The sequence below is a fragment of the Mustelus asterias genome, chromosome 14, assembly GCF_964213995.1.
Source record: "Mustelus asterias chromosome 14, sMusAst1.hap1.1, whole genome shotgun sequence".
Classification (NCBI taxonomy): domain Eukaryota; kingdom Metazoa; phylum Chordata; class Chondrichthyes; order Carcharhiniformes; family Triakidae; genus Mustelus; species Mustelus asterias.
Window position 1 is genome coordinate 27,802,966 of NC_135814.1, and position 27,888 is coordinate 27,830,853.

Consider the following 27,888-nt stretch of genomic DNA (forward strand, 5'->3'; position numbering starts at 1 on the left):
AATCTTGCCCATGCTTTCTTCATCAGAACTGCTAAATGTGCAGCTGCCTTATTAACTCCAGTTGTATTTTCCTTTCCTGTGTATGGGGCTTCCTTATTTTATAAGGCATGTCATTCCATTGCCCAGAGTACATTTCTCTGAGGTTGCCTTGCTTTTTACTCAGAATATTTAGATAGTTTCAATATCAACTCACAAATGTCTCTCTGCGCAGGGTTTTCTGGCCCTTCCCAGCAGAGCTTCCATTGCCGCTGAAGGTGTTCCCGGTGGCAGGTTCCCTGGCAGCGCGGCCAATGAGCAATGCAAATGGCCATTGACTTCGTGGGACTGGAAGATCTCACCGATGACTAATGGCAAACCTCCTCTGCTGCTGGAAAACACACCACAGGTGGTGGCAGAAAATAGGATTTTCAAGCCACCCGCGGTATGTCTTCCAGGGGCTTGGCATTGGCCGTTGCCGGGTTCTACTGGTTGAGCCAAACTCTATGGCATTTTGTGTTGCTCATCTGTCCCTCCACCAGAAAACCTGCCATGGGGGAGGGTCACTTTCGACGGGACAGGAAGATCCAACTGGCAGAAAGAGCAGGAAACCCCCGCGCTTAGCATCTGTGCTCTTTTTGTCTTAGTTAGAATGATGGTCGTAATAGAATACTTGTTCACCTGCTCCTGTCCTTGCCGAATTATGTAAATTATTCCTCAGCATGCAGACAGTGGTGAGGACATCACTGGAGGGCAGCAATGAATGCAAATTGTTGGATTGCATCCTGAAGAATTCCGGTTATCTCCAACAACTTTAATGGATCCTGAAACATTGAGCTCAATTTTATGCTGTTAACGGCACTACAATAGATCAGACTCTGCAGTTAGTCGTGTTGCACAGTTGGAAGATGTTATAGAGATTAAATTTAACAAATTCACTTTGAGGGCATGAATCAATGTCATGGCATCATAGCAGTTTACAGCATATACCTTTTGGCTATATTGTTTGTGGTTCTCTTTGTCAGAACAATCTAATGCTCAACTCACTTTGTCAAGCTTTGTGTTCTTCTCTGTTCCATGTGATTGTAGTTCAGCTCTCTTTACATACAAAGATTGCTTTCTTTTTTTTTAAATGACAGAACAAGTCTCACTATAGCCTAACTGTATTCTCACTGCAATGATCACTAGATTGCAATGTCAGGCATTGTTCCTTAACTGCAGAGAATAGCATTCTCTTCCTACTTTCACAATAATTACAGAATAGAAAAAACATTTTTTTAAAAAGTTTTATTTCATATAATGTCAAAATCCAGAGGGGTTCCGCCTACTGACACACATAGGTACTTATACTAGGTAATATCTTCGAGTGAAGGTTTAAAATAAACCGTTTTGACTGTGTTAACTATGAACATACCAACACTTCATTTTCGGTCTCTCTTCCAGTCAAGGTATGGTGCATAATAGGCTGGCAAATTAATATTGCCCATTTTAAATCATTGCTAAAACTTGAGATTGCTTCCATTTGCATGGTGCAACACTGAAAGTTGAAACAGCGAGTTTCCAGGTTCTTCGACCTCAGGAAATGGCAAAAGGACAGCACAGTTGAATTCTAGGTTACAGGGATTATTTTCAACTAAAATAATGCTGGCACGTTAAACTCCAAACAATTCACTCTCATGAAAAATGGGAGATAACTTCGTTCATAATTAATGATCCACTTGCTGAACCACATTTCCAGAAATTGCACTGTACAAAGCCACACATTGCCATGATATCACAAGCAGCCACACACACACAGACGTTTGCTTTTTTTGATGCTGGAGGAGGAGGAATCTCAGGTCACAGGCCACTAATACCTGTTGACAGCACTGTTTTTTGTGCTGTTGAACCCCAATGTTAATCTCAATGCTTAGACTTGCTGATAAAAGAAAGCACTTTGAATTTGTACTACTTCTTGGTAGCCATGGGTTAGAAGCTAACTCCCCTGGGCAGACAATTGATATCATACATATTTTTCAAAACTCAGGTCAACATCCAAGCAGTCATTTTTCTATTCACTTTACTGAGGAAATGTTGGTTGCTTGCATGTGAATAAGTACATATTTTTAAGCACAACTCAAACAGAACACAGCCAGAAAGTACAAAAGTAAAATACTATGAATGCTGGAAATTTGAAAGGAAAACAGTAACTGCAGGAAATACTCAAAAGGAAATGTGGAGAGCAAAACAGGTTTAATGGCCCAGCCTTTCCAGTCTCTGCATGATCATACCCCGGAGGTACCCGAGAAGATGTGCTGGGGGAATCCATCAGAAGCCCAAATACATGGTGTCTCCATGAATTGCCCAGGAAGTTTCAACTTTCAATGCCCCACGTCCAGAACACTCTGATAAAATCGGCAATTCTGAGTTAGAGTCGGAGACTTCGGATGATTCCAGCTCACAAACCAGAATAGTTGCCCAGGAAATGCTAGAAGGGAATAAAATCATATCTAACCCCTGGATAACTATACAACTGACTCCATCCTGACTCTCTAACCTATTCCCAACCTTCCCATTCCCTCCCAGATCCTCTGACACCCCCTCATCCAAACAGACCTGACTACAGCACCCTATTGTCGCGGACATACTTTCTTCCACCTTCTTCCATCGGCAAAAAGTTTGAGATCACATACCAACTGACTCAAGAACCGTTTCTTCCCTGCTGCCATCAGACTTTTGAATGGACCTACTATATATTAAGTTGATCTTTCTCTACACCCGAGCTATGACTGTAACGCTGCATCTGCACTCTCTCCTTTCCTTCCCCCCTATGTACTCCAGGAATGGTATGTTTTGTCTGTATAGCATGCAAGAAACAATACTTTACACTGTATCCCACTACATGTGACAATAATAAATCAAATCAAATCAAATCAAAAATCACCCTATGCAGTTGGATAGTTGACTAACACAGTGAAAAAGGTTAAGCATCCAAAATATTTTCACTGTGTTAGGAGATGAAGACTTACGAAAATATGGCAGAGAATGCAGCAAAAAAGATGCAATCCTCCAATGACCCTGTGCTATGAGGACTGACTCTCGGAACATATAAACTCTTCATTTCTGAAGAGGCCCGTTTTGGAAGTCCACGCAAGGAATACAGAGTTCCGGCATTGGATAAAAATGAAGGAGCAGACTGGCAGTAGGAACATGATTACCTCTCTTTGGAAGGTCCAGTCCAGTGCTTCAAGTTGATGTCCTTGCATCATAGTAATTTGTAAATACAAGGTATATCCTTCGGTATAACAGGAAGTCCTGAGGTCAAACCCTGCTGAGATTATTATGAAATGTAAGCTGAAAGGTACGTGAAGAATACAAACAACAAGTCAAAGATGTTCTCAAGAAAGAACTAATTACTTGTTTTGATTATTGCGGTATAATTACACAGAGCATCACAATTTCTATCCCTTTTTAATTGCCGACATCTATTCTCAGATTTGATTCGTGCCATTAGAGAAAATGTTAATCGATTTCAGTCATTAACTGTTATTGTTAAGAGTGCCACCAAAAGGGGAGGAAGGTAAAATTGCACCTTGTCATTTTTTTAACCTTTGCATTTCAGAGCCAAAGAATGAACTGTTCCTGTTTTATGGAAAGGGCCGCCCAGGCATCATTCGAGGAATGGATCTGAATACAAAAGCAGTCGATGAATATATGATACAAGTAGAAAACCTTGTCAATCCACGAGCTCTTGATTTTCATGCAGAAACAAATTACATCTATTTTGCTGACACAACCAGCTTCTTAATTGGACGACAGAAAATCGATGGCACAGGGCGAGAGACAATCCTAAAAGATGGTAAGTAAATTGAAATCCTCATGATGCTTGTCTGTAATGATAGACCGAGATCTTTGAAATTGCTGGCTGATGATGACTATTTGTATATTATTTTCCATGCATATTCTTTTCAATATAGAGTGTATTAGTGAACAGCATTTTCCACTCTATCGGGACGCACAACCGACATAAGAAAATTTGGAAGCAATTTATTTCTTTTTGGTACGACTGGGCGTGCTGGGAATTATAGTGAAGGATAGAATTTTAACTGTTCTCTCTTCTTAAAAACAGTAAGAAGTCTCACAACACCAGGTCAAAGTACAACAGGTTTATTTGGTATCATGAGCTTTTGGAGCATTGCTCCTTCATCAGGTGAGTGGAGAGTTAGGTTCACAAACACGGCATATATAGACAGAGACTCAATTGCAAGATAATGGTTGGAATGCAAGTCTTTACAGGTAATCAAATCTTTACAGGTACAGACAATACGAATGGAGAGAGGGTTAATCACAGGTTAAAGAGGTGCGAATTGTCTCAAGCCAGGACGGTTAGTAGGATTTTGCAAGCCCAGGCGAAATGATGAGGGCTACACGTAATGTGACATGAACCCAAGATCCCAGTTGAACCATCCTCATGCATGCGGAACTTGGCTATCAGTTTCTACTCGGTGATTCTGCGTTGTCATGTGTCTTGAAGGCCGCCTTGGAGAACGCTTACCCGAAGAGACTTAGACTGTTGGACGTTAAACTGGTGTTGTGAGATTTCTTACTGTGCCCACCCTAGTCTAATGCCGGCATCTCCACATCATTCTTAAAAAACAACTGTCATCTTAGCCCACCAAGTGAATTTATATTCTGAACAACTTCAATAAGAAGACACTGGGGGAATGGGGAAATGGTGGCGTAGTGGTATCATTGTGGGTAACTAGTCCAGAGACCCAGGGTAATGCTCTGGGAACCTGGGTTCGAATCCCGCCACAGCAGATGGTGAAATTTGAATTCAATAAAAATCTGGAATTAAAAGTCTAATGATGACCAGGAAACCATTGTTATTGTAAAAACCCATCTGGTTTACTAATGCCCTTTAGCAAAGGAAATCTGCCGTTGTTACCTGGTCCGGCCTACATGTGACTCCAGAGCCACTGCAATGTGATTTGGCTTTTAAATGTCCTCAGGAATGGGCTATAAATGCTGGCCCAACCAGCGACTCCCACATTCCACGAATGAATAGGAACTTAAGAAAGGAATATGGAGGAATTCCAAGAGTTTATTATTTAGTAAATTCAAATTGGTTTAAAATTCTGAGCTTGCACTTGAGCGATCAGATATTAAGAATGGAAGCTTGAATTCATGCGAGTTAACAACCAAACAGCAAGGCATGAAAACTGAGTGTCTCAGTTAATAATAATGGCTACAGTGGATTCAGTTATCTTTTGCAGTACTCATCAAAGAAAGTAAATCTATTTATTTTTATTCATTGCCAATAAAGAGCATGGTGATTTAGAAATTCATTGATGCCATGGCTGATATATACGAATAATTTGAGCACCTAAATGCCAATGTGACAGGCAGCATGTAGCAAACATCTTGCACCGAATGTGCACCAGCCCTTATGTTGGTTAAGGCTCCATTACAGGTCTTAATAGTGTATAGCTGAAATAGTTATTTGTCCCTTTGCATATGCAAATAAGGAGCTCAATGTCTGTTTGAATACTCCCTCATGAAATTGGGCTACCTGACTACAGCCAGTACCTGACTATTTACATTCAGGATAACCATGACCACAGCAGCCAGACCAATGCAGCTTAAATAGCCTGCTGCAGGTCTTCAAATATCAAGGTGAAGAGTGTTTCTTCTGACTCCACAGCAGTCCTGAAAGCCACTGCTGGGGCCCTCCCAATTGCCCTCCTTTTTGATCATCCGTCCTCCTCCTTACATCCTGATTCTTCCTCCCTCCCAGATCATACTGAGGGTCATTGCAGGGGGGAAGCAAGCAGCCACATTTCTTTCTCTTGGATCTGTCAAGCTGCCTCATAGTCTGATTCGAATAATTAGCTTGCTGAAAATATGCTAGTCAGGTCCAACGCCCAGTTGGCCTCTGGCTTCTGGTGCATGCTCTCCATGGACCACCTATTTCAAGCTCATTGACAAGATGACAGGAATTTGCAGCTCAGTATGTCTTTATAAGCTTGTCTCGGTTTTTGCTGGAATTTGTACTCGGTGTTTGGGATTGTACGTTGCATCTGAAAAATATGAATATACTATAGACATAATTAGAAATATAAATCAAGCAAATGTCTCAAGAAGTCACTACTCTAGTGAGACCTACTGACCTTATTTTAATGAATGACAGTTAAAACAATACAAATGTGACAATAATAAAACTATCTGAATATCAAGGGCACTTCATTAACTCCATTAACCAGATTCACTGAAATAGATTATCTGGTCATTTATCTCGTTGTAGTTTGTGTTTGCTGTACACAAAATTGACTGCTGTGTTTTCCAACGTTGCCACAGTACTTAGCTTGTAAAGCAATTTGAACCATGCTGTGGCTATAAAATGTGCAATGTAAATGCAAGTTTGTTATTTATCTTTTCCTTCCATTGTAATTGGAACACTTAATTGCAAAAATGCGTTCAGAGAACAAAAATGAGGAATAATTAAAGAAGTGTTAAAAGGAAAATAAAGTATTAATTCTATTATCCTCAGTGTTTATTTTTCCCTTCTTATTTTCATTTCATAGAATCCCTGCAGTGCAGAAGGAGGCTATTCGGCCCATCAAGTCTGCTCCGACTTTTCGACAGAGCATCTTACCCTGGCCCACCTCTACCCTATCCCACAACCGCACCCTGCTCATCCCCTTAACCTACACACTAAGTGGAAATTTAGCAAGGCCAATCCATCTAACCTGCACATCTTTGGACTTTTACATTTCTGATTCTGTCCTCTAATTATTTTTTTTATTAACTATTTGTTACTGGGGTCTATATTCTTGCAGCTCAGTTCTTGAGGAAATTTCATTTTAATCTTCTTATTGTCTCTTCCCTACTATCTCCCATTTTCCTGATGAGATAATGAAAGTATGCCCCGAAAAAATCCAATCGGAGCCTCTCAGCCAATCAAAAGAGAGAAGGAAAGAATTGGATCAGAGATGCAGCCAGCCAATCCCCACCATAATTTTACATGTACATGGAACACTTAATTGCAAAAATGCGTGGAGAGAACAAAAATGAGGAATAATTAAAGAAGTGTTAAAAGGAAAATAAAGTATTAATTCTATTATCCTCAGTGTTTATTTTCCCCTTCTGATTTTCATTTCATAGAATCCCTGCAGTGCAGAAGGAGGCTATTCAGCCCATCAAGTTTTACAATGAAGTACCAGCAAATTATTAAATATATCAAATGACAATTTGGCTGTATTACAGCACTCGATGCAGAAACATAAAAGGGAGGAATAGTGAATGACTACAAAAATTCATTGCACTCTTCATTGATTTAGTATGCGAAGACCCTTTTAAGAACACTATCAACTGCAATTTGTTACAATTATTGTGCTAAATACCATCCAGATTGGTACTTAAATTGATTTAAATGTTTTTCTTTAAACCCTTGAAAAGAACTGTCATGGAATATTCTTGGAGCATTATTAATTGGTGGGTGAACATCTGCCAGTGAGACTGCACCATTAACCTTTTTAATATTTATTCAAGGCCTAGTTAGGGAGAGTTTGCTGACAGAAAGAAGAATTATGATTTGCAAATAGAGATGTCCACCAGACAGGGAGAGAAGACAAGAATGATAAGAGTGGAACTTCGTGGACAGCAGCAAAATGGGAACAATAAGTGCAATTATTTAGGCTGTAAATTGAAAAGAAAACTCTTACATCTAAATGCATGAAAGGTTAGCAGATATGTATTTTGCGGTGCATTGAATGTTTTGGTTTATTGAATGGTTGAGACAGTGATGACCTTTTTTTAAAGGGAAGGAGTGCAGACTGGTGAGATTAGTTTTGAATTGCTTCAGTGAAGAGCTGGCAAAAAGACAACGGGCTGGGCAATCTTCTACGCTGTAATCTTTAATGGTTCTGAATAACATCTTATTAGCATCTGTCAAAAATGTCTCACTCATTCATAAGCAGTCATTTTCATGTGCAACAACTGTTCTAATGCAGGCAAATGTGGCAGCTGTTTGGCTGATAGCAGGATCACACAAATGTTAATGGGATGAACAAACTAATCTATTGCATTCTGTGTTGGTGAGGAAACAATATTGACCAGAACACAGGAGGAGAACACCCTGCATGGAACCTCTTTAATGTTACAGAATCCCTGCAGTGCAGAAGGCGGTCAATTCAGCCCATGAAGTCTGCACCCACTCTCTGACAGAGCATCTTGCCCAGGCTCTATCCCTAACCCCATGTATTTACTTCACTAATCACCCTAACTCTCACTTTCTGGGACACTAAGGGACAATTTAGCATGGCCAATCAACCTAACCTGCACATCTTTGGATTGTGCGAGGAAATCGGAGCACCCGGAGGAAACCCACGCAGGCACGAGGAGAATGTGGCAAACTCCACACAGACAGTGACCCAAGGCCGGAATTGAACCCAGGTCCCTGGCTCTGTGAGGCAGCATTGCTAACCATTGTGCCACCGTGCTGCTCATATGTTCATTTGAACTGACAGACAAGGCTTAGGGAAAAAGGACATCTGTATTGTGACAAATTTAACTGCAGAAAGGAAATGCAGACTGGAGGCCAGATTTTGAGGGGCAGCTTGAGTTGGGAAATTTCCTGACTTGCTGCAACTTCCTCAGTAAAAGTTGCTCCAATATGCACAGTGTGGGATTGAGGGGTGGGTGCGAGATGGTGTCAGGCACGTCTACCCTGAAAGCAGAATGTCAGTTGCCATGGGGGCAGGCAGCTGTTGAAGAGTGCTGGTTAAAAGGTCCGCTACAGTTCTCTGAGACTTTGTCTCAGTTACGTTAGAGACATTTGGTCCTTAATCCTTACTTCCCCAACACTCACCCTCCACGGTTCCTTACATCTTCCATGTCAATTTCTGCTAACCTTTTGCAGAATCATGCCCATGGCTCTCTCCATGGCCCCTCGTACTGTCCATGCCAATTCAATGCCAACTTATGCCCCTTTCCATGCATTTTCACCAGTGTGCACTATGTACATGACCAATAAGGCACCTGATCACAATGACAAGTGTGGAATTGCTGAGAAAAGAAAGTCATTCACAAATCATCTTTTGGAAAGTAAAGCTGCTGTTCCTTCAACCCTATAAATGTCACAACCAGACAGACCATTAAAGTATCAATGACAGAGACTTCAACCACTTCACACCTCTCGTGCCTTTACAAATAAACATTGAGACATTGCAATGAAGATCACAGAAAGAACAATGGGGGTGATTCTCCCAGCCCACTGTGCTACTTTAGCAGTGGCTTGGGCCGGGGGACTCAAGTGGAAGCCGTTTAGTGGACTCCCCGCTGGGCACCACGGCCTCCATGCGTCTCCGGCAGCTGAATTTCCGGTGCCGTCACTTGCAGGGAGCTGGCTGAACCCTTTGGAGTGAAGGGGTACCATTGAGGACCCCCAGAGGGTTGGGTTTAAGGGGGGATGCCCTTTGGGCATTGTTAGCCTGGCAGTGCCAGCCTACCTCCCTGGCACTGCCCAAGGGGCAAAATGACAATGCCCAGGGGGCACCTTACTACTGCCCAACAGGCGTCGGGTAGTGCCAAATGGGCAGGGCCTAATGGGGCGGGGCCTTTGGGAGGGGCGATGTGGGTGGGGGGGGACCCGCTGCCACTCTGCAATCAGTGGTGATGGAGAGAAGCCAGTGATCAGGGCAGGTCATTAGGTTGGGGGGGGGAGGGGCCAGTTTGCTGGGGGCGGGAGTTGGGGCTGCAGGGGGCAGTGGGTTTGGGACTGTGGAGGGTGTTTGGTGAGGGTTGGTGCTGCTGGTGGGGGTTTCAAGAGATCAGGGCTGCTGGGGTAGTGGGGTCAAGGCTGGCCTGGACATGTTCGGAGGGCCTGCGATCAGGCCGTGGAGGGGGGGGTCACACTGCCAGCAATGAAGGGTCATGGGGCTGGCCAGCGATCGAGCTGGCCAGCAATCATGAGGCCGGCGGTGTGGGGCTACTGCGCATGCGCTATTCTCGGCGCTGACAGATTGGCGTGTGCGCAGTGGCCCACTCAGCGTTGTGTTCCTAGCCTCTCCCGTGGGAATAGCCCCGCACCCAGCTTTTTTGCATGAATCATGCGAGTGCACAGAGTGTGGGAGATTCATTTTGAAAATCCCATTGAAAAACCAGTGGGATTTACTCCAGTTTTTATGCAAATTCGACACTTGGAATTTTTGGGGGCGAAACGCCCCCAACTTATTATAACAACTTAAAAATGTCAATCAAACAAAAGGGGGAATTCTCTCTGCCTGCTAGCTGCCTGCGAGAATCACAGTGGCCCAGAGAATAGGGCAAAAAAGAAGATGCCAAACCCATTTCAAAGTTCCTAGCCCGTCCCGCCAGCCCATTTAGGTTCCTGCCCATAGCAGGGGTCAACCCAATCATGATGGAAACCCACTCATTGTAATACAATTAATGAACCGCTCTTGACAGATGCTGCCAGCTCCAACGGAAAACCTTCCCATTTTCCCACTGGCATGGGTGCTAAGTTCCAATTTTGGAGAATCGTGTTCAAATTTTTCTTCAGTTGTGAAGACAGAACCCCCAGCTGAGCTAATGCTTTTATCATCTGGACTTATAATCAAGCAAGGGACAACAGCTGGAAGGGGCCAGAGGGTTTGGGAGGAGTGGGAGGCATGCAGGGAGTATGTGGTGACACTGAATTGGCATGGGCAGCATGAGGGACCATGGAGAGTGGCTGGGATATGCGTTGGCATTGAATTAGTATGGTGAGAGCATGGCTAAAACTTTATGAACTTATTATTTAAAAGCTTCCCGATCCTAGACTATGTTTCATGACTCTTCTAAAGAGCCGTGATGTACAAATCATGGAGAAGCTGGCTTCACTCCATGTAAATTGCAAGGGGCTAGCACATGCTGAATCCTGCAATGGAGACAGCCAGGCCGGGAATACAGGATACAAGCTCACTATCTGCACTCTTATCTTGCAACAGCGAAAATCGGGGGCATCAAGAATGGAGACCAGAATCCCAGAATGGGGTCCTGCCTGCCATTTTTTAAACTGGTCTCCAAAGTCACTTCAAATCCCAGAAAATGCTTCTGTGTCTTTCACTTTCCTATGGATAGTGCCAACAAATTTTAAAGAGTTTATTTCATGAGGAATGGAGTAAATAGCATTTAGACAGCAGTTGTTTGTTTCACTTGGCATTCTTATGTGGAAGAGGACAGAGACTATTGAAAGAGAAGGCAGAAGCATTAACTCAGCATGAGGTGATATTTAAGCCTGCCCAATTTCAGTAAACCCCAGCTCATACTGAGCCTTGACACGAGGAGCTTGCCAGGGGGCCTGCAGGAAATTGCACATCAGCAACCCTTAAAGGATGCTGTCAGATGGTGATGGGAACACTTAGAAGAACATAGCCACTTAAAGATAAGTGGCAATGGCAGGAGCGGAAATTGTGTTGGCATTCAAGAAGCTCATAAGTATTTTTTTAAATATATGTGGACATTTTCACAGAAAGCAGACATTTGATGCATCATACTGTTCCTGGTCCGAGAACAAAGCAAAGCGAATTCCACTGTCCCACTTTAGTCAATAGTTTTATGCCTTCCTCCCTCGAAAATATTTTACATTTTTACGATCAAATGGTCTCTGCAGAGTACTCCCTCTAACAAGCCGTGGCATGTTCTAATAGCTCAGCATAAATAAAACATTTCTTAACCTCTTTATGTACTCTTTCAGTGACACTTTAATTTTTTATTTGTTCATGGATGTGGGCATTGCTGGCTGTGGCAGCATTCATTGTCCATCCCTAATTGCCCTTGAACTGAGTGGCTTGCTGAACCATTTCAGAGGGCAGTTAAGAGTCAGCCACATTGTTGTGAACCTGGAGTCACATGGAGGCCAGACCAAGTAAGGATGGCAGGTTCCCATCCCTAGATGATATTAGTGAACCAGATGGGATTTTTTAAAATGACAATCAACAACAGTTTCATGGTCATCATTAGACTTTAATTCCAGACTTTTATTGGATTCAAATTTCAGCATCTGCCGTGGCGGGATTCAAATCTTGGTCCCCAGTTCATTGCCCTGGGTCTCTAATTTACTTTTCTAGTGACAATACCACCACACCATTGTCTCCCCAAATTGATGGCCCACTGACACCCAATCCACAGTAAATCATATTTCTGTGTTCACCCTGCTAACGAAAACATTTGTAATTTAAAAAGCACCTCTCCTTTTCTCCTGCACCGGCGGACGAGTGCCTCACGCAACATCAACATAATCTTCATGTATGTTCTGGAAAACTTAAGAAAGTAACTAAAACATTCCCCTCAAAATCATATTGAAGACATTTGTTCAAAACAAATAAAATTAACCACTGTTTGATCATAAAAATTAACCACTGGGAAAGAGCAATTGCCTTTTTAATTACTTTTATTTGCACTGTCAATAAAGTTCCAACTTAATGGAATGGGGTGAATTAAATGGTTGCGCAACTTCATCATAAATATCTGCAGAATAATGAAGTGTAGTTTCTCTATCCCCATTCTCCTGTGTCACAATAGGGGTAGTGATGTCAACTGGCTGAAAAGTTACCCAAGAATGTGACTGATGAAATAGGGTTATATGTGCTCTGTTGAGAAACGGTGAACTGCAGGTGGGAATCAAGGAAAACCAATGATGAACATAGACATGTCCTGTGGTGTAATGGGTAGCATCCCTGCCTCTGAGCTAGAAGCTTCGGGTTCAAGCCCCACCCCAGGATTTGATGGCCAAGGAAGGTGCTTTCATGACACGGTCAAACAAATTGAGCGTCAACCTGCAAATTCTTCCAAATATGTCAATGGCTAGTGGTAAGAATGGGAGAGGCTCCTGGTCAGCCACTCCTGTGGCGCCTTTCAAACTATAAGCCCCTGGTGACAGACTAGTGGCCTTGTCCGGGAATTACTAGCTATGGAAACAAACAAATGTCTGCCTTAATGCACCACTAGGTGTGGGAAGAGAATTGGAAGGAAGAACATAGGGCAGGATTTTACAGTCTCGCTCAACCCGAGACCAGAAAATCCCAAGCGAGGTCCATTGTCTGCCCTATGCCAGTTCTGATTCCCGTGGCGGGCGGGATGGTAGAATTCTGGCAATGGAGTGGGGCTGACAACATACATGTATGTTTTGTTGTGAATATACATCAAAGAAAATATGAAAATATATTACTTGAAATAAAGAAGACATTGACAAGACAGAGGAGTCAGTTATGGTTTATCTACCAGCCAGTTTTCTGACTAGAAAGGGGTGGGAGGATAGTGAGACAATAAAATACTTTCAGCAGAGCTCAAGATAGGCAGCCAGTGCTCTCACTAGCGATAGATGGGCACCTCATTAGGCCATGCAGATTGGGTTGCTAAGAAGTAGACAGATTCCTGATGGTATTTAAAGCCTCTAATGTTTGATGCCTCTGAAGTGAAGCTTTGGTCACCTGCCCCAGCGAAGAGAAGTCAAACCACATTGCTTTAAAATAATTATTAGAAGTTGTGAGGAGAGAAGTTGACGTAATGGTTCAGGAAAGATATTTTGGCAGCAGAGTAACCTTAATTTTTCTTCTTGCCCCTCCATAAAACTCATCCTAAACTTTCATTCCACACCCTCCACTTCCCTTAGTTAAATGCCCACCTAATGTGTACTCCACTTCCAAATCAACTGGGGAAAGGATTAAAGAGCAGAATACAGAAATAGAACATGTTGAATATTAATTAATACAGTTCATTGACACTGTAAATCCTAATTAATGAGATGGGGCACGCAACTTTTTTTTTCAGTTAAGCTGCCAAATAGGATGACATTGCTTCTGATTTGTAAATTGAGGGTGATAAATTATTTAGTTTCCCTGATGTTTGCATGGTTGGAGGCCCTTGCTTATAACTGACATGGGAGATCTTGTACAGTTACAAATATCCTTTCTTCTTGGGTCATGACTCTGAGCAGTTTTGGAGAAAAAGAAGAACCTTTGCTTACATTTTCTCAGTGGAATTCTGCAAGTAATACCTGTCAAGAGCTTTAGGATTACACCCAGTACTGCGATCATGATGTTGATCATGAGTGTCACCAATGCTTTCTCAGTGAAAATATAAACTATTTTGAACAAACTCTTCATCAAATTGTTTTTTCTTGATTTATAGGACTGATCAAAAGTGCCATTATTCATAATGAGAGAATACAATTTTCTGCAGTTTTACATTTTCTGCAAAAGTCTTAATCTACCTTTTACAGCATGGGATTTTCTGGCCGCACGCGCCCTGAAACTGGAAAATCCCACCTGAGGTCATTGTTCCATTGTTCACCCCTTGCACATTCCGATTCCTTTGGTGGGCGGAATGGGAAAATTTGCCCCACATGTGTATCACATCACGCATGGTTCTTACCATACTATGATATAGTTTGGCGTATAGATCTTGAAGGAAAAAGCTTACACAAACTTGGCAGTCTGTGATGAGGCTCTTGCCTCTGAGGTTCCATTAAATTTAAAAGCTGTCACAAAAGCTTAAGCATAATCACACAATGAAAGTTGCCATTTTTGTTGCAATGTGAATATTGCGTCACCACATAATTGTTTAGAAAAAATACAGGAGTTCCAGAACTATCATCCTTTGCAGTAATGTTACCATTCAATTTGATGCTTTGTTATTTGCTGGGAACCTGCTTCAGCTGTTTTCATTTACCACATTCTGCACCCACATAAGCTTATATCAATGAGTAAACACCAATTACACCAAGTAACAAGGAGGCATAGAGTTAACTAAAACCAGACTTCTGATTTTTCACACTTTATTTGAAGGTGACTTTGTTATGTTATTAATGAATGATTACATGTCAGCGTATATTTTGAAACCCTAAATAATTTGAAGTGTGGTAAAGGTTTGAAAACTGGTGTTTTTGTCGCTCTATTTTTCTGGGCAAACTACCCGCGCATAATCTTCCCACACTCCGTCAACGTTTTTGGCAGTAGGGAGATACGTGCCAGTGGGGGAAGGTGAGGTGGGTCGGAGCCTGTGTATGCGAGGGAAGCTGGCTGCAGAGCACTACTGTGCCATTGTGCAGCCGCCCCCAATCTCCCTGTGCACAGGGAGATCTCCTGCCAGCCTCCCTCCCCTTCCCCCCTCCCCCCAACAGTCATGGCAGTCCATCCCCCATCATCAGTGGCAGTGTAACCGCTCCGCCCCCATGGCAACACAGGTCGCTGGCCCTCCCGATCAGTCCCCCATCATGGCCCCTCTGTGGCCCAACCCCTCTGCCCACCCCCCCCGTTTGCCAATCAAGCCCCCCGAGAAGCACTCTTGTCTAGCCCCAATGCAGAGTTCCCCGCTTGTGGCTCCCCCCCAAATAATACCCCTTTGCTTTCCCTTGTCATAGCCTCATCTCCACTCAGGCTCCACCCCCTTGGCAGTGCCCCAGCACTGTTATGATGCCTGGTGGGCACAACCAGGGTGCCCATTGGTCACTGCCAAGGTACCCAGTGGGCACAGCCTGGCCATGCCCCCAAGCATCCGAGGGCTTCAATGGCATCTGATTCCTCTGGCATGGCCATGGCTCCTGGTCCTCGTTGGTGGGGACCATGAGTGATCTTCTCGCCTTCGAGGGGGAAAGATTCTGGGAGGCTGGGAACAGCCGTGCAAGCGCCGTTAATGTAATGTAAATGATGATATTAACATTCAAACCAGCTTTGCACCCTTTTTGGACGTGAAGCTATCCTGCCGGCAAAACAGGGCCGGGAAGATGGAATTCGGCACCATCCAGATTTTCAGCTGTGCTGATCGGCCAGAGCAGCAGGCCAGTAAGATTGCGCCCTAGAAGTTTATAGGGGCAAAGAGGAAATGGAAGAGAATTCCTTCAGAGACTTGTGCATTGTCTGAGAAACATAGAAAATAGGAGCAGGAGTGGGCTGTTCGGCCCTTCGAGGCTACTCTGCCATTCAATATGATCATGGCTGATCCTCAAAGCCAAACTCCTGTGCTCTCCCCATACCCCTTGATGCCTTTCGAGTCTAGAAAACTATCTATTTCCTTCTTAAATTTATTCAATACCTTGGCCTCTACAGCCTTCTGTTGTGGAAAATTCCACAGGTTAATCACTCTCTGAGTGAAGACATTTCTCCTCACCTCAGTCCTAAATGACCTACCCCGTATCTTAAGAATGTGACCTCTTGTTCTAAACTCCCTTGTCTGAGGAAACAACATTCCTGCAAGCATTCTCTTCAACCCTGTCAGGATTTTATATGTTTCAATTAGATCCCCTCTATTTCTTCTCAATTCCAATGAATACTGGCCCAGTTGACCCAAGCCCTCCTCATTTGACAGATCTGCTGTCCTAGGAATCTGTCTGGTGAACCTTCATTGTTCTCCCTCTATTAGTTAAGGAAACCCAAATTACACACAATATTCCAGATGTGGTCTCACTAAGGCAATTTGCAGCTGCAGTGAGACATCCTTATTTCCGTACACAAGTCATGCAATGAAGGCCGACAGACCATTTTCCTTCCTAACTGCTTGCTGTACCTGCCTGTTTCATTTCAGTAACTCATTACAAGGACACCCAGCTCCCTTTGCCTGTCAACAGTTCCCAATTTAGTACCATTTAAATAATACTCTGCCATTCTGTTTCTCCATCCAAAGTGGGTAGCTTCACATTTATCCATGTTACCCTGAAATTGCCATGTATTTGCCCACTCACTCAACTTGTCTAAATTTGAAACCTCTTAACATCGTCCTCACCAATCACACTCCCACCAAGCAAAATTGGATATATTACCTTTGGTTCCCTCATTCAAATCATTGATAAATGTGATTATCTCAAGCCCAAGGACTAATGCCAATGGGACCCCACTGCCATTTCGAAAAGGCCCATTTATTCCTAATCTTTGTTTTCTGTCTGCTAACCAATTCTCAATCCTTGCCAATGTATTACCCCCAATTCCATGTGCTTTAATTTTGCACACTAACTGCTTATGTGGGATTTTATCAAAAGCTTTTTGAAAATCCATATACACTACATCCACTAGTTCAAGGGAAACTGTGGCATAGTGGTATTGTCACTGGACTAGTAATCTGGAGATGCAGCATAATGCCCTGGGGACCTGGGTTCCAATCTCATCATGGCAGAGGGTTAAACTTGAAATCAAAAAAAATCTGGAATTCGAAGATAGCGATGATCATGAAACCATTGCCGATTGTTATAAAAATCCATCTGGTTTCTTAATGCCCACAGTACATCTTTAGTTGTATGTCCAGACTCTGACAAGATGTGGAGATGCCGGCGTTGGACTGGGGTAAACACACTAAGAAATCTCACAACACCAGGTTAAAGTCCAACAGGTTTATTTGGTAGCACATCTTGGATCACAATGTCTTCACCTTCAACAACCAGTTCTTCATCCAGACACACGGAACAGCCATTGGGACCAAATTCGCACCTCAGTATGCCAACATCTTCATGCACAGGTTCGAACAAGACTCTTCACCGCACAGTACCTTCAATCGATGCTATACACTAGATACATCGATGACATTTTCTTCCTTTGGACTCATGGTGAGCAATCACTGAAGCAACTATATGATGACATCAACAAGTTCCATCCCACCATCAGACTCACCATGGACTACTCTCCGGAATCGGTTGCATTCTTGGACACGCGCATCTCCAACAAGGATGGTCACCTCAGCACTTCACTGTACCGCAAGCCCACGGATAACCTCACGATGCTCCACTTCTCCAGCTTCCACCCTAAACATGTTAAAGAAGCCATCCCCTATGGACAAGCCCTCCGTATACACAGGATCTGCTCGGATGAGGAGGATCGCAACAAACACCTCCAAACGCTGAAAGATGCCCTCATAAGAACAGGATATGGTGCTTGACTCAATGATCAACAGTTCCGACGCGCCACAGCGAGGGACCACGCCGACCTCCTCAGAGGACAAACACGGGACACGACGGACAGAGTACCCTTCGTCGTTCAGTACTTCCCCGGAGCAGAGAAGCTACGACATCTTCTCCGGAGCCTTCAACATGTCATTGATGAAGACGAACATCTCACCAAGGCCATCCTCGCACCCCCCGTCTTGCCTTCAAACAACCGCACAACCTCAAACAGACCATTGTCCGCAGCAAACTACCCAGCCTTCAGGAGAACAGTGACCACGACACCACACAACCCTGCCACAGCAACCTCTGCAAGACGTGCCGGATCATCGACACGGATGCCATCACCTCACATGAGAATACCATCCACCAGGTACACGGTGCATACACTTGCACCTCGGTCAACGTTGTCTACCTGATACTCTGCAGGAAAGGATGTCCCGAGGCATGGTACATTGGGGAGACCATGCAGGCGCTAATACAATGGATGAATGAACACCGCTCAACAATCACCAGGCAAGAGTGTTCTCTTCCTGTTGGGGAACACTCAGCGGTCACGGGCATTCGGCCTCTGATATTCGGGTAAGCGTTCTCCAAGGCGGCCTTCATGACACATGACAACGCAGAGTCCTGAGCAGAGACTGATAGCCAAGTTCCACACACCTCAACCGGGATATTGGGTTCATGTCACACTATCTGTAACCCCCATGTCTTGCTTGGGCTTGCAAAATCTCATTAACTGTCCTGGCTGGAGACAATACACCTCTCTTTAACCTGTGCTTAACCCTCTCTCCACTCACATTGTCTGTACCTTTAAGACTTGATTACCTGTAAAGACACGCATTCCAACCATTGTTTTGTAAATTGAGTTTGTGTCTTGAGATGCCCTGTTTGTGAACAGAACTTCCACTTACCTGATGAAGGAGCAGCGTTGTGAAAGCTAGTGGCTTGTGCTACCAAATAAACCTGTTGGACTTTAACCTGGTGTTGTGAGAGACTTCTTACAGACTCTGACAATCCAGAGGCCAGAAAAGTTGGCCCAAATACATAGGAAATGGAAATTGTGGCTCCCATGGGCATCGTAAACAAGTTTCTAATCATTCGAGCTCCAGAAATAAGGACCAGTGCCAGATCAATTATTTCAAATAGACTAATTGCAGGGAGGTGAGTGAACAGATGAAGCAATTTTGGTTTCTATTTTTTTGCGGGGTAGGGGTGGTGGGGTAGTGGTTGGGAAGTGTGCAACATTTTAGTAGATTTTAAATTAAACAGCTTTCAATAATATAGATTCTCTACAGTACAGGAAGAGGCCATTCAGCCCATCGAGTCTGCACTGACAACAATCCTACACAAGTCCTATCGCTGTAACTCCACCTATTTACGCTGCTAATCCCCCTGACACTAAGAGGCAATTTACCATGGCCAATCAAGCTAACCTGCACATCTTTGGACTGTGGGAGGAAACCAGAAAACCCACACAGATACAGGGTGAATGTACAAACTCTGCACGGTCACTCACGGAATCGAACTCAGGTCCCTGGCGCTGTGAGACAGCAGTGCTAACCACTGTGCCATTTAATATGGAACATGTAGGATGTAAAACAAAGCTAAAGTCAACAAATATGACCCTTAATTAAAAGTGAAAGGTGAAATAAGTGGGCAGAAAACAACCGTTACAAATCTTGCAGGGAAGAAGTTGAAAAGAGCAGCTTGAATAGAGAAATGCGCAGACATGTGTTAAAAGAAGGATCAAATGGCAAGTAAAAACCTGGAGAACAGTTTAAAAATCTCTCAAAAGTTTACAAGCCAGAGAGGGCAGTCAGAGGAGGGGTGAGAGCCATGAAATATGCTAACTGGGTGAACTCGATGATTATTTCCTCCATGTATTCACTTGGGAAAATTTGAAGAATATGATCTCCCGAAATGGGAATAATCCAGCAGAATGAACCACTTTGGCATAAATCAGTTGGAATTTCTGGACAGACCTAAAGTGCTCAAAACAAATCAATTCCTCGGAATAGATAGTATTTGTCTGAGTCCTATGAGATTTTTGAGGCACAGATGGTCAGTGCAAGCAAATATATTACCTGAGAGTCCTTGGTAACTGTAAACAGGCTTACATCTGTTTTTATCAAAAATAGTGACAGAAAAGACTTGGATTACAAACCTATCAATAATACTTGATAATATAATGGAATTAATTATTTGGAGTAAACATTTTTTTGTTACCATAAATAATCTTGCAGCTCGCCTTGATCCAGAAGAGATGAGCACTTCTGACCGACATTGTAAACTTAGCAGCCTTAATAGACTGTGGGAAGTCCTATCGCATGTAATAATCTGATGCTTTAGAAACATTTTGTTACATGCCCTAAGTTCCTTCGGTCTCACGAAAAGATCATGAGTCTTGTATGATTGAAATGTTTATTGATAACATATAATTATGCACACATATACAAGCTATAGCCAAGCTATGAACTAACTCCATGCTTGCTTCTGCACTGGTCTCTGTCCAGTCCACAACTGGCCCTAGTCTCAGGACATGTGTCCCTTTACATCACACTGTGGGCAATACTCTTTCCCAGTCACATGTTAACACTTGCTGTGCCAGATACTCTGAAACTATACCACTCCCCCAGTCTTTACCCCACGCGTTTGCATTACAATCGTGCTACCCCTTCTCCCTCACTCAAGTTTCTGACTTTATAAATTTAGATAGTCAGGAGGTGTGGCCATTTTTCCAAATCTTTTCCTGGTCGCATCAGGAGGAATGATAGGCTCTGTTGATTTGGACAACATTTGTTGATTTGGAGTTTCAGCTGCAGAGAACAATCTTACTGTTGTGTCCCGATGGCCAATGGGCAGGGAGAGCTGGTAAAATCACACGAGAGCCAAGAAATTGGGTTTATGCCTGATTTCTCACCTCTCTCAATCTTACTGGCACCAGATGTCCACCGATGTCAGCCTCATGCCCATTTCCAGCGCGAGACTGAATAATTTATTTAAATATAGTTAAAACGGAATTTACATTGATTTAATGAGCCCAGGATGGAATCAGCCAGGCTCACTTACCTGTATGACCTTGCCAGGAGAGGTTCTCTCTGGTGAGAATCACAGCTGGTCTCCAGCAACAGGGACCGGTCGTGATTGCCTTGCTGATAGAACTGGAGGCCATTGAGCTCCCCTAAGGGAGGTCGGGGGCAAGGGGGGGTTGGGTGCCCCTTGGGCAGTGCCAGCCTGGCACCCTGGCACTGCCCACTGGGCACCAGAATGTGCCAAAGAGAAGGGGCGGGGCCAGACCGAGAGTGGCCGATCGGTGAGGGGGGGAGGAGTCCACTGCACACTCTGCACTAAGGATCATGGGAGGGGGGCAAGGTGTTGTGCAGGCGAATGAAGGGGAGGGGTTGGGCAGCCAATTGCAGTGAGGGAAGAGGGAGGGGGGATTGATCCGTGCGGGTGGGGGGATTGCGATAAGCTGCGGGGTTGGGCTCATCCTTCTGTTGCTGGTCATGGGTGGAACAGTGGCCCAATGATTAGCACTGCTGCCTCACAACATCAGGGACCCAGGTTTGATTCCAGCCTTGGGTGACTGTCTGTGTGGAGTTTACAAATTCTCCCCATGTCTGCGTGGGTTTTTTCTGGGTGCTCCAGTTTCCTCGCACAGTCCAAAAAGACACAATCACGCTTCTTGGGTACAGTCAAGTATCCTTGGTTCTTCTTTTAGAATGCAGACATCTCAGTAAACTAACTAAAGATTGGACATGGGAGCTGGTGTTATGGTCCTTTTGGATAAGGAACCATGGCTGAGAGATCTCTGGCTACGAATGACAGGTGCACCACCCTACAAGCCTGGGGGAATGTGATTTCCAATCATAAGCATGATCCTAGAACCACTAAAGTTAGGCAAATTGGCCTTGCTAAATTGCCCCTGAATGTCCAAAGATGTGTTGGTTAAGGGGATTAGTGGCTTAAATATGTGAGGTTACGGGGATAGGGCCTGGGTGGGATGCTTTGTAGCAGAGTTGGTGCAGACTCGATGGGCCAAATGGCCTCTTTCTGCACTGGAGCGATTCTATAATTTCTCTGTGTGCTTTCCACCTGAGGTACAGTGGTGATTATCTAAAGGTTTGGCTGGTCTGACCACCTGCAAAGAAAGTGGACAATCCAAATCTGTGAACAGTACAGACAATCCAGAGCTGAAGTTCCATTCGAGAGTCTCTTTACTGGTGCACTCTCAGGATCTTGCAGTTCTGTATAGTTAACAACATAGGTGATCTTGACATCTTCTGCCATTTTAAGGAAGCTAAGGGCAACAAGGGCATCTCTGCTCAAGAGAGAAAGTATGGTTTCAGGTTATGTACATGGTTTCGACTACTTGTCACCATACCTTAGAGGTTCCAGGATCATGCCTATGATCGGAAATCACATTCCTCCAGGCTAGTAGGGTGGTGCACCTGTCGTTCATAGCCAGAGATCTCTCAGCCATGGTTCCTTATCCAAAAGGGCCATAACACCAGCTCTTTAGTTAGTTAACTTTAGTTAGTTTACTGAGATGTCTGCATTCTAAAAGGAAAATCAAGGATACTTGACTGTACCCAAGAAGCGTGATTGTGTCTCTTCCTGGTGTGCTCATTGATTGTCTTGGGATGCACCACTTTTCTGGCTGTCATGGCTTTGCATGGCTTTCTGAAATGTTCCATGTAGTTGCAGTTGAAACACTGCATTGAGATTGTTGGACACTGCCGAACCTGTGAGGGTGTTTGGCTCCAAAGCAGTGACATAGGCACCAAGCCTCTTATGGCTGTTTTGGGTATTGCCTTACTTGGCCTGGCATTTCTCTTCTCCTTTGTTGTTTTGCCAGCTGGAGAGTTGGGATTGCTCTGTACTATGGCTTGCTTTCACCACATGAAATGAATCGGTGTTGTTGGCGGGCGGATTTCAGACTATCTGACAATTTGGATTGCCTTTTCTAGAGTGCGATCTTCCTTGGCCTGCAGAATGTCTGAAAGGGCATTGTCTGCCACTCGAACCACAATTATTTTCCTTATGAGCTTTGATTTAATGTCAGTGTATTCACAGCCTTCAGCCAATCTATGTAATTTCTTTATAAAAGATTCACTCAGTTCCCCAGGCTGTTGGACCTGTTTCTTGACTTTCTCTCTCCAAAATGTTGTTGCTTCTTGGATTGAAATATTATTAATTTTATTCCATTTATCTGAGGATTTGTTTAACTCCTTGCCTCACAATAGTATCATTGACTATTGGACCTACTCAATAAAGTAATGTACTCACTTGTTCAGCCTCTGACATTTTAACTAATCCTGAAGGGACCTTCAGGGTATCTTAAGAGTCTTTTTCTTCAAAGTCTCCAATTTTGTCTTTGGTCTGACCTTTGGTTCATTCCAACTTGTTCTGGTAATGTTGACTTGTTGTCTATGATTGCTTTAACGTTCAGGTGAATACAACTTTAAATGCTGTACAGGTTTTAAAGATGGCGCCACAATGTTTGTTTTTGCAGAGTTTTCCAGGGTTGGTTGAGTTTTCATGGGCACCCATGGCACTGGCCAAGCACTGAGGAGTTTAGTTCTTTTGCAGCGATTTGTTAAATCAGCGATTTGGTGCCTTCCCTGTAATATCGGATGTTATGGGAGGATTTTACCATGGATTTTAATCGTTGGCTGAGTATTTAAAACCTTCCATTATTTTTTCTTTCAATTACCTCAGCCAATGTGTGGTATGGCATTGATTCTGAATGTGAGATGGCTGTAATGCTTTCACAAATGGACTGTTCTCACTTTTGCACGGCACTGAAATTTTTAAACTCTCCCCATATCAGAACTGAATTTTTTGCTCAGCCTTCCTGGTCCTTTGACTCTGCACTCAATGGGCATTCACACTGGACGTCTACAAGATCTTGTGGAGTCCTCAGCTGCACAGTGGAGTTTTTTTTAACTGCCTTTCTGCTTCCAATTCTGCAATTGAGCCTCTTTCAGGAGGTTTCCCTTTGTGTCTTCACTTCAGATGTTTTCAGTCAGGCCAGAATGCTGCTCCTTTAATGTTCCAGCCGTTGAATTTCTGCTCCATTTCCTCTGTACTTCTAGGTTTTTCCATCAGCTGCCACCATGTTGTATGTTCAGCAAGTCTCATGAGGAGATTTGAAGTCTTGTATGGCTGAACATTAAGTGTTTATTCATGACCCTGTAACAATCCACATATATTCAGGCCAAGCTGTGAGCTAACCCCCATGTTTGTTTCTACATTCTTGTCCAGTCTAAAACTGACTCCAATTTCAGGTTATGTGTCTCTTTACATCACACTGTGGGTGGTACAGTTTCCCAATGACATATTAAACCTTGCTATGCCAGATACCCTTATACACACGGTCAACAATGTTTTCTTTAATATCCAGAATAAATAGACAGTAAATTTGAAAACAGTGGGGGTTCTCTTTGTGCCAGATTTTTGTATATCTTAGATGATTGAATGACACCAGATGATGACTCGAGCTCACAATCTTTATTGAAAACATCTCAGAACTTAAAGGATTTGCAATACACATGGTCACAGCTCAGAGCCCAGATCTTTTCTAGAACATTCAGTCATGTCAGACCTCTAGCTCCACCCACAGACTTAAGCAATCAAGCAAGTATACAATGATCAGTGAACCAGACTAACCAATGGAACATATAATAATTAAACCACTAACACTACAGTGGATACTTGTTCAAGGAATTATGTTGGGAGAGTGCAAGCGCTAAACAGATTGATTTAGGGATTTGTGTTTGAACCACTACTGTTAATTCACACATGGATTCCAAAGCTCCATGTGCCATGGTCAAATTTATAGATTATACCAAGCATGAAGGACTGTTTACTCTGAAGAAACATCTCAGAAACTGCAAAATAAATGGAGGTGATCCTTCGGCCCCGCACACACAGGCACAAGTCATGTTATGGCTGGGGAATATCGCAAGGGGGCCAAATGTCGTTTGCACCGGGGAGGACCACTTTTGGGATTCTTCCTGTCCCCCTGCACTGACATATCCTGATTTAAATATGCAGGGTTGGTTTGAAGCTAGATTCACCTGGCTCTCAGGAATCCAGTGTGCATCACTACTGGTCTCTAGAAATGGTCCTGCACACCTTTTATGCCTAGAACCCAAGGGAATAGGGGAGATCCTAAATGAATACTTTGCATCGGTATTCACAAAGGAGAGGGACTTGTTGACTGGGAGTGTCTCAGAGGGAGGTGTTGACCCGTTAGAGAGAATCTCCATTACAAGGGAGGAAGTGTTACGTTTTTTAGGTAACATTAAAACTGACAAATCCCCAGGGCCTGATGGCATCTATCCTAGACTGCTCAGGGAGACAAAAGATGTAATTGCTGGGCCTCTGATGGAATTCTTTGTCTCGTCATTGGATACAGGTGAGGTCCCTGAGGATTGGAGGATAGCGAATGTGGTACCGTTATTTAAGAAGGGTAGCAGGGATAACCCAGGTAATTATAGGCCAGTGAGCTTGACGTCTGTGGTCAGGAAGTTGTTGGAGAGGATTCTAAGAGACAGGATGTATGCGCATTTAGAACGGAACAATCTCATAAGTGACAGACAGCATGGTTTTGTAAGAGGGAGGTCGTGCCTTACAAATTTGGTGGAGTTTTTTGAGGAAGTGACAAAAACGGTTGACGAAGGAAGGGCCGTGGATGTCGTCTATATGGATTTCAGTAAGGCATTTGACAAAGTCCCTTATGGCAGGTTTGGTTAAGAAGGTTAAGGCTCATGGGATACAAGGAGAAGTGGCTAGATGGGTAGAAAACTGGCTTGGCCACAGGAGACAGAGGGTAACAGTCGAAGGGTCTTTTTCCGGCTGGAGGTCTGTGACCAGTGATGTTCCGCAGGGCTCTGTACTGGGACCTCTGCTATTTGTGATATATATAAATGATTTGGAAGAAGGTGTAACTGGTGTTATCAGCAAGTTTGCGGATGACACGAAGATGGCTGGACTTGCGGATAGCAATGAACATTGTCGGACAATACAGCAGGATATAGATAGGCTGGAAAATTGGGCGGAGAAATGGCAGATGGAATTTAATCCAGATGAATGCGATGTGATGCATTTTGGAAGAATTAATGTAGTGGGGAGTTATACAATAAATGGCAGAGCCATCAAGAGTATAGAAACACAGAGGGACCTAGGACTGCAAGTCCACAAATCCTTGAAGGTGGCAGCACAGGTGGAGAAGGTGGTGAAGAAGGCATATGGTATGCTTGCCTTTATAGGTTGGGGTATAGAGTATAAAAGCTGGAGTCTGATGTTGCAGCTGTATAGAACACTGGTTAGGCCACATTTGGAGTACTGCATCCAGTTCTGGTCGCCGCACTACCAGAAGGACGTGGAGGTTTTAGAGAGAGTGCAGAGAAGGTTTACCAGGATGTTGCCTGGTATGGAGGGTCTTAGCTATGAGGACAGATTGGGTAAACTGGGCTTGTTCTCCCCGGAAAGACGGAGAATGGGGGGAGACCTAATAGAGGTGTACAAAATTATGAAGGGTATAGATAGGGTGAACAGTGGAAAGCTTTTTCCCAGGTCGGAGGTGACGATCACGAGGGGTCACAGGCTCAAGGTGAGAGGGGCGAGGTATAACTCAGATATCAGAGGGACGTATTTTACACAGAGAGTGGTGGGGGCCTGGAATGCGCTGCCAAGTAGGGTGGTGGAGGCAGGCACGCTGGCATCGTTTAAGACTTACCTGGATAGTCACATGAGCAGTCTGGGAATGGAGGTATACAAACGAATGGTCTAGTTGGACCAATGAGCGGCACAGGCTTGGAGGGCCGAAGGGCCTGTTTCCTGTGCTGTACTGTTCTTTGTTCTTTTGTTCTTTCACGAGGCAAAAATTGCCCCAACCTCCAAAGAATTGTCGATGTGTGGGAGAATTATATGGGAATCTTCTCAAGCTCCAAAAACAATGACTAAGTGTGGGTGAGTTGCGATTTGGATCATGCTGATCCACCCGACGGGATTCTCACTGCTTTTCCCGCCAGAAATGGTCAGTTTTTGTGAGAATTCCACCCACTGTTTTTAAAAATGGCAACATAAATGGTGACAGAATAGCTGAGAATGAATCTGACACGGATCGAGAGGTTTGTGAGGCTGGGTGTGGGGTTGGTGTCGAGACTCCAGGTGGATGGGTAGCTAGGTGGATTAGAAGCCCCCACAACCTCTCCTGAAATCAGACCTGATTACCATGCTGCCAATCCATTCCTGATCGTCCTCGCTCTCAGAAGGAAAGAAACAAAAAGGATCTCTTTCTAGTGCTATTGCTCTTCTCACCAGATTAGTTCTCGGAGGGAAGTACAGCACCTTTTCTGCTCAGACCCTGGTTACTATTCTATTCCAGCCAATGGACCAGCCAACTTTTACCTTGATTGATCTTAGTTTTGCTTGGACTCCATTGACATATTCATTGACATGCTGCCTTCATGTCTAGATTGGAAAATGTATATTTAAAAAAATGTTAAATACTAATTCATGAAAAGGGATACCTTAAAGGGGCGGGATTTTGTAATCTCGCTCATCCCGAAACTGTAAAGTCCCACCTGAGGTCAACGACCCTTCCTGTTGTCCGCCCCTTGCCCACTCCGATCCCCGTGGCGGGTGTGGCAGTAAAATTCTGGCTCTTGAAGCACAAAATAGTTATTCACTGTATAAATGTTGAATATGCTTCTTGCAACAAAGTACTAAATAAACAAATGAGCCTGTTAAACATGAGAATAAAATAGTCTGATGGAAACATTAGCTTTTCTCTCTCTAGAAAATGCTACTAATGGAAAAGGTAAGGTATATATTCAGGCTCATGGCAATAAAACTGGAGTACTTAAATCTTTAGTGAGGAGCACATTTAATGCACCCAGGCACACTTACGAAAATTAAGGTGGAAATAGTGGATGCTGGAACAGAAATGTTTTATAGCTCATTGCGCACTGGGATTGTACCAGAAGATTGGAAAAACAACTTTTGACATT

The 27,888-nt window shown here is 43.8% G+C and overlaps 1 protein-coding gene across 1 annotated transcript in view; it reads left to right on the plus strand.

The window, feature by feature from the left end:
* The window catches only part of LOC144504127 (low-density lipoprotein receptor-related protein 1-like), a 1,391,705-nt gene that overhangs the window by 547,640 nt on the left and 816,177 nt on the right, over nt 1–27,888 (plus strand). The window contains exon 12 of the mRNA XM_078229303.1: nt 3,578–3,814. Coding sequence (XP_078085429.1) covers nt 3,578–3,814 — 237 coding nt within the window. The remainder of the gene's footprint in view (nt 1–3,577; nt 3,815–27,888) is intronic.